Genomic DNA, 13556 nt, shown 5'->3' with positions numbered 1-13556 from the left:
AACCATCGACAATGTCAGGTAGCATGGGGGCCAGTAAGAGAAATTGGGCAGTCGTGCAGTTTAGTGGGAATGAGCGGAAACGTTGCAAGGACACCCTCAAAGCCTCCCTGATAAAGTGCAACATCCCTACTGACACCTGGAAGTCCCTGGCCAAAGACCGCCCTAAATGGAGGAAGTGCATCCGGGAGGGCGCTGAGCACCTCGAGTCTCATCGCCGAGAGCATGCAGCGGAAAGAGCGTGTGGCAGTCCCACCCACCCCTTCCCTCAGCGACTATCTGTCCCACCTGTGACAGAGACTGTGGTTCTCGTATTGGACTGATCAGCCATCTAAGGACTCATTTTAAGAGTGGAAGCAAGTCTTCCTCGATTCCTAGGGACTGCCTATGATGTTGCGGGAATGAGGTCAAGACAGCAGGAGGCGAGTCTCATAGTGCAGGTGAGCTCAAAGAGAGTGTGGGGAGAGAAACTTGAGCGGTCCCCAGGGAACCTTCAATAGGTTGACTAGAATCAAAACAGTTACAAAAAATAACTCAAAACGTTTGTAGGCGAAGATTTCCCTCTCACCGAGAAGTGTGGAATAAGCGACTTTTTCATGACAAAACAATCTGTTAATTCAGAGCCTAATCTCAGCAGCTTTTAACTGAATATGGACAGCACTTGTATTCCATCCTTTCAGTTTATTAAAAATGCCTGCTGTCGTATCAAAGTGGAGGAGCTGCACATGCGAATAAGCTGCGATAATGAATCCCTGAAAAGTGCCAAAGGCTCAAAACAAAAATGTGCAATCGTGATAGAGGTTCAAATATAGGCAAACATTAACTGCATGTGGAAAAGCAAATTGTGAGGAGGACACACAGAATCTGCAAAGGGATGTGGACAGGCTAAATGAGTGGGCAAAAATTTGGCAGATGGAGTATAATGTGGGAAAATGTGAGGTTATCCACTTTGGCAGAAAAAAAAGAAAAGAAAATTATAATTTAAATGGAGAAAAATTGCAAAGTGTTGCAGTACAGAGGGACCTGGGAGTCCTTGTGCATGAAACACAAAAAGTTAATATGCAGGTACAGCAAGTAATCCGGAAGGCAAATGGAATGTTGGCCTTTATTGCAACGGGGTATGGAGTATAAAAGCAGGGAAGTCCTGCTGCAACTGTACAGAGTATTGGTGAAGCCACACCCGGAGTATTGCGTCCAGTTTTAGTCTCCGTATTTAAGGAAGGATATCCTTGCATTGGAGGCTGTTCAGAGAAGGTTCACTAGGGGTTGATTCTGGAGATGAGGGGGTTGACAAGAAGATAGGTTGAGTAGGTTGGGCCTATACTCACTGGAGTTTAGAAGAATGAGGTAATCTTATCGAAACATATATGATGATGAGGAGGCTAGACAAGGTGGATGCAGAGAGAATATTTCCACTCATGGGGGAAACTAAAGCTAGAGGACAGTCTCAGAATAAGGGGCCATCCATTTAAAACTATGAAGAGGAATTTCTTCTCTCAGAGGGTTGCAAATCTATGGAATTCTCTGCCCCAGAGAGCTGGGGAGGCTGGGTCATTGAATATTTAAGGCGGAGATAGACAGATTTTGAGCAATAAGGGAATAAAGGGGTATAGGAAGCGGGCAGGGAAGTGGAGCTGAGTCCATGATCAGATCAGCCATGATCTTATTGAATGGCGGAGCAGGCTCGAGGGGCCAGGTGGCCTACTCCTGCTCCTATTTCTTTTGTTCTTATGTTATTTTTCCCCGCATTGCCCTCCCCACTCAAAAACAACTTTCTCCCTCTGCTCCACAAGATTCTGACTCCTCAACCTCGGGTGCCTGGATTGAATGCGTGAGCAGCTTCAAGGCTGTGCAACTGAGGGCCATCACGGCTGAGCTTACATTCGAACATAAGAAATAGGAGCAGGAGTAGGCCATACGGCCCTTCGAGCCTGCTCCGCCATTCAATAAGATCATGGCTGATCTGATCATGGGCTCAGCTCCACTTCCCTGCCCTCTCCTCATAACCCTTGACTTCCTTATCTTTCAAATATCTGTCTATCGCCACCTTAAATATATTCAATATTTAACGAAGGATAATCCTGTCCTCACTTAATGTCCGCAAATGCACCATTTCCAACAGGAAAATTGACCGTGTGGTTCATAGTGAGGAAGATGCTGTAGACTGCAGGAAGATATTAATGGACTGGTCAGGTGGGAAGAAAAGTGGCAAGTGGAATTCAAGAAGTGTGAGGTAATGCATTTGGGGAGGGCTAACAAGGCAAGAGAATACACATTAAATGGTCGGACACTGGGAAGTATGGAGGATCAAAGGGACCACGGAATGCATGTCCACAGATCCCTGAAGGTAGCAGGCCAGGTAGATAAGGCGGTTAAGAAGGCATGCGGAACATTTCCTTTTATTAGCCGAGGCATAGAATACAAGAGCGTGGAGGTTATGCTTGAACTGTATAAAACACTAGTTAGGCCTCAGCTGGAGTACTGCGTGTACTCGGAACTCCTCCATGGCAAACGAGCCAAAGGTGGGCAGAGGAACCGTTACAGGGACACCCTCAAAGCCTTCCTGATAAAGTGCAACATCCCCACTGGCACCTATGAATCCCTGGCCAAAGACCGCCCTAAGTGGAGGAAGTGCATCCGGGAGGACGCTGAGCACCTCGAGTCTCATCGCCGAGAGCGTGCAGAAATCAAGCGCAGGCAGCGGAAAGAGCAAACCAGTCCCACCCACCCTTTCCCTCAACGACTATCTGTCCCACCTGTGGACTGTTCAGCCACCTAAAGACTCATTTTTAGAGTGGAAGCAAGTCTTCCTCGATTTCGAGGGACTGCCTTTGATGATGATGATGTTGACTGTGTGCAGTTCTGGTCACCACATTGCAGGAAAGATGTGATTGCGCTGGAAAGGGTACAGAGGAGATTTGCGAGGATGTTGATGGACTGGAGAATTTTAGCTGTGAGGAAAGATTGGATAGGCTGGGTTTGTTTTCTTTGGAAGAGAGGCGGCTGAGGGAAGACCTCATTGAGGTGTATAAAATTATGAGGGGTCTGGATAGAGTGGATAGGAAGGACCTATTTCCCTTAGCAGAGGGGTCAATAACCAGGGGCATAGATTTAAAGTAATTGGTCGGAGGTTTAGAGGGGATTTGAGGGGAAATTTCTTCACCGAGGGTGGTGGGAGTCTGGAACTCACTGTCTGAAAGGGTGATAGAGGCAGGAAGCATTTGAAGTACCATGGCCTACAGGGCTACGGACCAAGAGCTGGAAAGTGGGATTAGGCTGGACAGCTCTTTGTTGGCCGGCGCAGACACGATGGGTCGAATGGCCTCCTTCCATGCTGTAAACTTCTCTGATTCTATGACTTACTGGATAGCAATGGGAACCAGGAATCCTTGTTGCTTTTTTCCACCCATACTTTTTGGGACAAGGAGGCTAACTGTAGAGTACCTAATACCAATCGGACTCGGATCAGTGAACTTAGCACGGACGGAGAAGGAAGCTGAGCTCTTCCTGGCTTCTATCGCTCAACTCCACGCTGAACAGCGCACTCACTATGTGAGCCTTCGAGCGAGCGCCTACGTATTCCGATAGATTAATCTGTCATTTTCAAGAACCAGGTTTTCAGCAACTAGACAAATCTGGTCTCATCATCATCATCATTACACTGCATTCGAATCAACATAACTTTAATTTCCACCCATACACATCGCCTCAATTAAGAATGGGCCTGCTAGGTACACCAATCACCAAAAGTTCAACAAAGGAAAACAACCCAATCCTCAAGACTCACTCCCTGCACAAGTCTCTGCGATTCCAACCAAACACCTGAGGCTATCACCAAGTTATCTTGACCTTGAAAAAGGGCATTGTTCCCAGTGTGAGATCCCGAATGTGCTAGTGTACTTTTGTTAACCAAAGGTACTATTAAGGGATGTGGGCCAAAGGCGGGTATATGCAGCTCGGTCACAAATCAGCCATGATCTCATTGAATGGCGGAATAGGCTCAAGGGGCTGAATGGCCTCCTCTTGTTCCTATTCTCCTGTACCATGTAACAAAACTGAACAACTACACAGTTTTATTTATCTGAATGAAACTTTATATGAAATAATAGAATATATGCTACAATGCTACCCAAGTAACAACTGAAAACCTCCCAGAACACGCAGATACCGTACTTTAGCTGTAGAGAATGACCCAGACAGAATCACATGTCCACTGCAATCGGACCAAGAGAAATCCCTTAATGGATCAGGTACTTTTTAGGGCTTCAGCAGAATAATATAATTCAGATCTTGCCGCTCCTCGTAGAGTTCATAGAGGGATGTGATCGGGGCCCAGAAGAGGCGAGGGCCCAGGGGCAGCATGAGCCAGCCCACACTGCGATATGTGTGTGCACTAGGTCCGTGCAGCAGAGCTGGTCTCCAGTCATCTTGGTTAATCCTTGCCACCGGACCAAGACTTAGCTCTGTCAAGCCCATGTGGTGGCTGGTGTGCAATTTTTAAAAATCCATGCACAGGCATCTTCCACCCTTCGAGATGTAGTTCGGGATCTGGAATATTAGGTCCTTCATTGAAACACCTGTGAACGCATCCCTTTTTGGCGTGGAAGCAAGTCATCCGCATTTCGAGGGACTGCCTATGATGATGATTCAGATATTATGACTAGGATTTCTCTAAGAGTGCACGTGCTGAGCTTCATTAAGGTATTGATTAGGATGGCACTGGTCCAAACACAAGCTACTTATTACCTGTGAATGGGGAAGCTTTCTCAGACGCTTTTCATTATACATTGCATAAAAACATGCATTTGTCTGCACTGTGCAGCACTGAGATAACCTTGAGATCAGTCATTTGCTTAACAATCTCAAAATTTAATGCAGGGTTCTACTGATCTGCAGCCTGAACTTTACAAGCCACTGCAACTGCCTTCTCGACCACGGGAGTTAGAAGCGGCAATTACCTGGATTTGCCCCGTATAGAATCATAGAATGGTTACAGCACAGGAAGAGGCCATTCGGCCCGTCGAGCCCGTGCCAGCTCTCTGCAAGAGCATCTCAGCCAGTCCCACTTCCCCCGCCCTTTCCCCGTAGCCCTGCATTTTTTTTTCCTTCCGGTACTTATCCATCATCATCATAGGCAGTCCCTAGGAATCGAGGAAGACTTGCTTCCACTCTTAAAATCAGTCCTTAGGTGGCTGAACAGTCCAATTCGAGAACCACAGTCCCTGTCACAGGTGGGTCAGATAGTCATTGAAGGAAAGGATAGGTGGGACAGGTTTGCCGCACGCTCTTTCCGCTAACTGTGATTGTTTTCTGCATACTCTCGGCGATGAGACTCGAGGTGCTCAGCGCCCTCCCGGATGCACTTCCTCCACTTAGGGCGGTCCTTTGGCCAGCCAATTCCCTTTTGAAAGCCACGAATGAGTCTGCCTGTCGGGCAGTGCATTCCAGATCCCAACCACTCGCTGCGTAAAAAAGTTATTCCTCGTGTCGTCTTTGGTTCTTCCGCCAATCACCTTGAATCTGTGTCCTCTGGTTCGCAACCCTTCCGCTAATTGCAACAGCTTCTCTCTCTCTGCTCTATTTAGATCACTCCAAAACCATGTCCTCCAATTCAGCATGACCATTGCCATGGGACATGCATCAGTATTAAATGTATGTGGTTGAAATAAACAATTTAGCTACATCATAACCACAGGTTTTCCTTGGAACAGAGGAGGCCGAGAGGAGATTTAATTGAGGTGTATAAAATTATGAGGGGCCTGGATAGAGTGGATAGGAAGGACCTCGTTCCCTTAGCAGAAGGGTCAATAACCCGGGGGCATAGATTTAAAGTAATTGGGAGAAGGATTAGAGGGGAGATGAGGAAAAAATGTCTTCACTCAGAGGGTGGTGGGGTCTGGAACTTACTGCCTGAAAGGGAGGTAGAGGCAGAAACCCTCACCACATTTAAAAAGTACTTGGATGTGCACTTGAAGAGCCGTAACCTACAGGGCTACGGACCAAGAGCTGAAAAGTGGGATTAGGCAGGGTAGCTCTTCATCCGGCACGAACACGATGGGCCGAATGGCCTCCTTCTGTGTCATAATTTTTCTATGATTCTACAAATTGTCTTACACCAATTCTGAAACTTTCCTATTTTTTCTAACCCTTTGAAAAAGAGAAACTTGCATCCGCAAATAAAACAGCAAGAGTGAAATTCCGTTTCATGTACTGAGTTGCTGTGTTTATATCCATTAGAAATGATAGGTCATTACAAATATTCGTCACTTTTCCGAGTGGCGTGCACTGTACCTTACTGTCAATTCACACAACAACCCACATTTCTTTTGCGTATTTTCCAAGTACAGCTATTCCAACTTTATTCTTTTATCTCTTACAGTGCAAATTTCAGGCCAAGCGTGAATCAACATGAAGATCACCGCTCAGAGATAAAACACTATCGTTTCCATGACGGTCTTTTCCAGGTGTGTATCCCCCACCACTATCTTGGTTACAACAAAAACAACTTGTATTTATATAGCGCCGTTAACGCAGTAAAACGTCCCAAGGCACTTCACAGGAGTATTATAAGACAAAACAAATAAATTTGACACCGAATCACATCAGAAGAAATTACGACAGAAGATTGGTCAAAGAGGTAGGTTTTAAGGAGCGTCTTAAAGGAGGAAAGAGAGGCGGAGAGGTTTGGGGAGGGAGATCCAGAGCTTGGGGCCTCGGCAACAGAAGGCATGGCCACCGATGGTTGAGCGATTATAATCGGGGATGCTCAAGAGGGCAGAATTTGAGGAGTGCAAACATCTCGGGGGGGGGGGGGGCGGGGGGCGTTGTAGGGCTGGAGGAGATTAGAGATAGGGAAGGGCGAGGACGTGGAGGGATTTGTAAACAAGGATGAGAATTGTGAAATTGAGGCGTTGTTTAACCGGGAGCCAATGTAGGTCAGCGAGCACAGGGTCAGCGTTCTCTCTCAGGCCAACATCCCCAGCATTGATGCATTGACCATGCTCAATCAGCTCCGATGGACGGGCCACATTTTCCTCATGCCCGATACGGACTCCCGAAACAAGCACTCTACCCCAAGCTACATCACAGCAGGCGAGCCCCAGGAGGGCATGTAAACGTTTCAAGGACACCCTCAAAGTCTCCTTGAACAAATGCAACTTCACCACTGACTCTTGGGAACCTAGAAAGGCGCCAAATACCTCGAGCCCCTTCACCGGGAGCACGCGGAAGCCAAGCGCAAACAACGGAAGGAGCACACAACAAATCAAGCACCCTACCCACCCGTCCCTCCAACCACCATCTGCCCCACCTGTGACAGAGACTGTAGATCCCGCATTGGTCTCATCAGTCACATAAGAACTCATTTTAGTGTGGAAGCAAGTCATCCTCGACTCCAGGGTATTGCCGAAGAAGAAGATGGGTGAACGGGATTTGGCCAAAAAATACAAAACTAGTGATATAAATTGCGTCATCTTCAGTACTTGAATTCAATGGCCACAACTGGAACACTGAACAACTCTTCAAACTCTTCACCCATCACAAACATGGAGGTTTGTAAAAAAGAAAATCATGAAGGCAGTTTCCCTATCAGCAAGCATTACAATCCAGGATTTGTATAGTCGGTGCACAAACTGCAAGATAAAGCAAGCATACATCTGTACTCCAAATTTAACATACATACTGCAAAGTGATTTCTGCTTAGAATTAGGAGCAGGCCATTCGGCCCCTCGAGCCTGCACCGCCATTCAATGAGATCATGGCTGACCTTTGGCCTCAAATCCTCTTCCCCGCCCAATCCCCGCATCCCTCGATTCCCTTAGAGTCCAAAATTCTACCTAGTTCAGCCTTGAATATACTCAATGATTCAGCATCCATCCACAGCCCTCTGGGGCAGAGAATTCCAAAAATTCACCACTCTCCGAGTGAAGAAATTCCTCCTCATCTCTGTCTTATCCGGAGACTGTGCCCTCCCCTAGTTCCAGGCTCTCCAGCCAGGAGAAACAACCTCTCAGCAGCCACCCTGTAGTATAATACTGGAGTTAGTGTCAACTGTGGCTCAGTGGGTAGCTCACTCGCCTCCGAGTCAGAAGGTCGTGGATTCAAGTCCCACTCCAGAGACCTGAGCACAAAAATCTCAGCTGACACTCCCAGTGCTGAGGGAGCACTGCACTGTCGGAGGTGTCGTATTTCGGATGAGACGTTAAAACGAGGCCCCGTCTGCTCTCTCAGGTGGACGTAAAAGATCCCATGGCATTATTTCGAAGATGTGCAGGGGAGTTATCGCCAGTGTCCTGGCCAATATTTATCCCTCAATCAACATAACAAAAACAGATTACCTGGTCTTTATCACATTGCTGTTTGTGGGAGCTTGCTGTGCGCAAATTGGCTGCCGCGTTGCCCTCATTACAATAGTGACTACACTTCAAAAGTACTTCCTTGACTGTAAAGCGCTTTGAGATGTCCAACATTAGTGTCCTCGACCAGGCCAACATCCCCAGCATTGAAGCACTGACCCGCTGGGCAGGCCACGTCGTTTGCATGCCAGACACGAGACTCCCAAAGCAAGCACTCTACTCGGAACTCCTTCACGGCAAACGAGCCAAAGGTGGGCAGAGGAAACATTACAAGGACACCCTCAAAGTATCCCTGAAAAAGTGCAACATCCCCACTGACACCTGGGAGTCCCTGGCCAAGACCGTCCTAAGTGGAGGAAGTGCATCCGGGAGGGCGCTGAGCACCTCGAGTTTCATTGCCGAGAGCATGCAAGCGCAGGCAGCAGAAAGAGCGTGCGGCAAACCAGACTCCCCACCCACCCTTTCCCTCAACGACGATCTGTCCCACCCGTGACAGGGACTGTGGTTCTCGTATTGGACTGTTCAGCCACCTAAGGACTCATTTTAAGAGCGGAAGCAAGGCTTCCTTGATTCCGAGGGACTGCCTATGATGATTGGTCCTGAAAGGCGCTGTAGAAATGCAAGTCTTTCTTTCTTCAGGACCTAAACACACCACTGCTACAGTTGAAGTCTAAATGCACATGACCATAAACCAGTTACAGTTACTGTGGGAATGCACAGAGATAGGCAAGTTACGGTTGCGTATAAAGGTTAGCAAGCTACACTGCAGCGTAAATGCATTCCACAATAATCTAGTTACAGTGCGGTGCAAATTCATCCTAAAATCAACTAGTAAGATCCAAAGTTCACTAATTATGGGGAAGGACCATTTACCTCGAGAGGCCTTGATCAGTAACTCGTGTCCCACCAGTCATGAATAGACCAGATCTTCCCATTTCATACAATCTAAACAAATTCCAGGAGTTGAGAAAAGTTGGCAATTATTTAGTCCTGAAAAACTTTACTTGCAGTCTTTGGTCTTATGCAAAAAATAATTGCAAACATCTTGAGGTTGGAAGGGACATGATCTAGTAATGTGATGGACGCAATTAGCCATTACAACAGTGATTACACTCCAAATCTTACATTCTTCTCTCTCTTCTCTTAGGCAATCCCTCGGAGTCGAGGATGACTTGCTTCCACATTAAAATGAGTTCTTAGGTGACTGATGAGTCCAATGCAGTATCTACAGTCTCTGTTACAGGTGGGGCAGTGGTAGGAGGGCTGGGTGGGTGGGGTGCTTGATTTGTCGTACGCTCCTTCCGCTGTTTGTACTTGGCTTCCATTTGCTCCCGATGAAGAGACTGAAAGTGTTCGGCGCCTTCTCAAGTGCTTCTCCTCCACTTGAGCGGTCTTGGGCCAGGGATTCCTAAGAGTCGGTTGGGATGTTACATTTTTTCAAGGAGGCTTTGAGGGTGCCCACCTGGGACTCGCTTGTCGTGACGTAGCTCGGAGTAGAGTGCTTGTTTCGGGAGTCTAGTATCAGGCATGCGGACAATGTGGCCTGTCCATCGGAGCTGGTTGAGCATGGTCAATGCCTCAATGCTAGGGATGTTGGCCTGAGAGAGAACGCTGACGTTGGTGCGCCTATCCTGCCAATTAATTTGCAGGATTTTGCGGAGTCAGCGTTGATGGTACTTCTCCAGTGCCTTGAGGTGCCTACTGTACATAGTCCATGTCTCTGAAGCAAAAAGAGGGTGGTTATCACTATTGCTATGTAGACCATGAGCTTGGTGCCGGATTTGAGATCCTGGTCTTCAAACACTTTTCCTCAGGCGACCGAAGGCTGCACTGACGCACTGAAGGCAGTGTTGGACCTCATTGTCAATGTCTGTCCTCGCTGATAGTAGGCTCCTAAGGTATGGGAAGTGGTCCACATTGCCCAAGGTCTCATCATGGACCTTGATAATCGGGGAGCAGTACTGTGTGGCGGGGGCAGGTTGGCAGAGAACCTTTGTCTTACGGACGTTTAATGTAAGGCCCAGATTCTCGTATACTTCAGTGAAGGTGTCAACGATGGTTTGGAGTTTGGCCTCCGAGTGTGCATTACAACAGTGACTACACTCCAAAAGTACTTCATTGGCTGCAAAGCGCTTTGATACATTCAGTGGTCGTGAAAGGCGCTATATTAATCCAAGTCTTTCTTTTTATTGGTTTCAGCATTTGTAACAAAATGAGAAAAAATCTTTTATCACACAATCTTTTGTATGAAAGATTCTACACTTTACATCTCTTTTAACTATTTAGTTTAATCAGTATATCAGAGGGTGAGATCAGGACCACAATCTGCCTCTTGTTGTTACTGAGCTTATTGTGCACATTGGTACCCCACTTAACACTAATAAGCTTTAAAGTCAGCCACTCCACTTATTGTGCCATATTCTTAACATAAATCACTCAAATTGCTCTCACTAGGTACTTCACTGTAATAAAATGCTCTCTTCAAACACAACTCAAGTTTGCAAAGATAAAATCTATCATACTGCTGGGGGTACTTTCACAGAATCTCTCACACATATTACACTTTACTGACATCCAATTCACAACTATTAGGTAAAATGTACAAAAAACTTTAAAGGCAAAAAAAAACCACACAGCAAATGCTGGAAATACACAGTAGGTCCATAAGAATCTGGAGGGAAAAGGTGGATTAATTTAACACAGACATCCTTTGTCAGGCTCTGATAAAGTCGCTATACAAAACATCAACAATTCTTTACAAGATACTGACCAAACTATTTTGTACTTTCAGTGCTTTTGATTCTGATGACAAATTCATGACTCTCTCCTGTAAAAATAAGTTTCCCCAATTCTGATATTGCTAAACCAGTTCATCTTTAATCTGACATCAAAAAGGGGCAATCGCCCAGAGCTGTCTTAACATCTCCCCTCCCCACCCTCCCACAGCACAGTCCCCCGCGCCCCCACTTTACTGACCTGTTCCAGGGACGGATCTCCCTCCAATCATACCCACACCACACCACACCACACCACCTGCATGGCTGTCCAGGCCTGTCCCAGATATCCTCCAACCCTCATTCAAATGTCCCATGCACTTATATCCCCTCCCATATGGGTTGCCCCGGTCTATCCCACGCACTGCATAAAGGTTGCACAAAATACAAAAATTCCCTCCCCCCTGATATTCATGCCACCAAGGCTGCCCCAGACAGTGAAATCACCTTGGGCAGAGGCAGTGTCAGAGTTTTGTGGGAATTCACGGGGGGGGGGGGAAGAGAGTTCAGTGTCGGGGGGGGGGGGGGGGGGGAGTTCAGTGTCGGGGGGGGGGGGGGGGGGGGGAGTTCAGTGGCGGGGGGGGGGAATTAAGTGTCGGGGGGGGGGGAATTAAGTGTCGGGGGGGGGAGAATTCAGTGTCGGGGGGGGGGAGAATTCAGTGTCCGGGGGGGGGGAGAATTCAGTGTCCGGGGGGGAGGGGAAGGAAGTGTCCTGGGGGGGGGGGAATTCAGTGTCCGGGGGGGGGGGGGTGATTCAGTGTCCGTGGGGGGGGGGGGGGGGAATTCAGTGTCCGGGGGGGGGGGGGGGGGGAATTCAGTGTCCGGGGGGGGGGGGGGAATTCAGTGTCCGGGGGGGGGGGGGGGGAATTCAGTGTCCGGGGGGGGGGGGGGAATTCAGTGTCCGGGGGGGGGGGGGGGGGGGGAATTCAGTGTCCGGGGGGGGGGGGGGGGGGAATTCAGTGTCCGGGGGGGGGTGGGGGGAATTCAGTGTCTGGGGGGGGGGGGGGGGGGGGAATTCAGTGTCCGGGGGGGGGGGAATTCAGTGTCCGGGGGAGGGGGGGAATTCAGTGTCCGGGGGAGGGGGGGAATTCAGTGTCCGGGGGAGGGGGGGGATTCAGTGTCGGGGGGGGGGAATTCAGTGTCGGGGGAGGGGGAATTCAGTGTCGGGGGGGGGGGAAATTCAGTGTCGGGGGAGGGGGAATTCAGTGTCGGGGGGTGGTGGAATTCAGTGTCGGGGTGGGGGGTGGGGGGGGAATTCAGTGTCAGGGGGGGGGGGTGATTCAGTGTCCGTGGGGGGGGGGGGGAATTCAGTGTCGGGGGGGGGGAAATTCAGTGTCCGGGGGGGGGAATTCAGTGTCCGGGGGGGGGGGGGGGGAATTCAGTGTCCGGGGGGGGGGGGGGGTGGAATTCAGTGTCGGTGGGGGGGGGAATTCAGTGTCTAATACCCTCACACACGCACCACTCCGCCAGCTCTGGCCCGCTACCCCACTTAAAACAAGAGCAAACAACAGCATCACAGGGAGACAGTAAGCAGCAGGGGCACACAATCGGTGGGGGTGAGGGGGTGAGGGGGTGAGCAGTGAGTGGATCAGGGTGAGGGACGGGGGTGGGGGGAGTAGGTTCACAGGGTGGAGGTGAGGGGGTCACAGGGTCAAAGTGAGTGGGTCACCGGGGGAGGGACGGGGGAAGCAGGGTCACAGGATGGGGGTGAGGGTGGAGCTGGGGTGAGGAGGGATGGGGGAAAGCGGGTGAGGGGTGAGCAGGGTCACAGGGGGAGGATGAGTGGTTCAGGGTGGGTGTGAGCGGGTCACAGGGTGAGGAGGGATGGGGAGCAGGGTGAGTGGGTCAGGATGGAGGGGTGGGGGTCAGGGGGGTGACAGGGTGGCAGTGAAGGGTACAGGCCCTTACCTCCCGCTCGGGCGCTCCCGCAGGCCGACAGCAGCACGCCAGCCCCACTGCCGTGACGTCATGACGCTCTGCGCGTCGCGGCCGCGGCATTCTGGGAGTTGTAGTCGAGCTGCCTCGCCGCCACGATCAGGGCACACTTGCATTTCTATAGCGCCTTTCCCCAACTCAGCACGTCCCGAAGCACTTTACAGCCAATCAAGTACTTTTTTTTTTAAAGAGTGCAGTCACAGTTGTCATGTAGGAAACGCGGCAGCCAATTAGAGCACAGCAAACCCCCACACACAGAGTAAGAACGAACATAAACATAAGAAATAGGAGCAGGAGAAGGCCATTCCGCTCCTCGAGCCTGCTCCACCATTTAACAAGATCATGGCGGATCTGATTTGGACTCAGCTCCACTTCCCTGTCTGCTCCCCATAACGTGATAATGATCATAGCATCATAGAATGATTACAACAGAGAACAAGGCCATTCGGCCCGTCGAGCCTGTGCCAGCTCTCTGCAAAAGCACTTCAGTTAGTCC

At 49.4% G+C, this 13556-nt stretch overlaps 1 protein-coding gene across 1 annotated transcript in view; it reads right to left on the bottom strand.

Moving 5' to 3' along the window:
* Positions 1–13123, bottom strand: part of r3hcc1l (R3H domain and coiled-coil containing 1-like) — a 165597-nt gene extending 152474 nt beyond the window's left edge. Inside the window, exon 1 of the mRNA XM_070873947.1 lies at positions 13034–13123. Coding sequence (XP_070730048.1) covers positions 13034–13123 — 90 coding nt within the window. The remainder of the gene's footprint in view (positions 1–13033) is intronic.
* Positions 13124–13556: the final 433 nt, after the last annotated feature.

This window comes from Pristiophorus japonicus, chromosome 3, assembly GCF_044704955.1.
Source record: "Pristiophorus japonicus isolate sPriJap1 chromosome 3, sPriJap1.hap1, whole genome shotgun sequence".
NCBI lineage: Eukaryota > Metazoa > Chordata > Chondrichthyes > Pristiophoridae > Pristiophorus > Pristiophorus japonicus.
The sequence above is the reverse complement of the archived record's forward strand: the minus strand, read 5'-3'. Positions and strand labels throughout refer to the sequence as shown.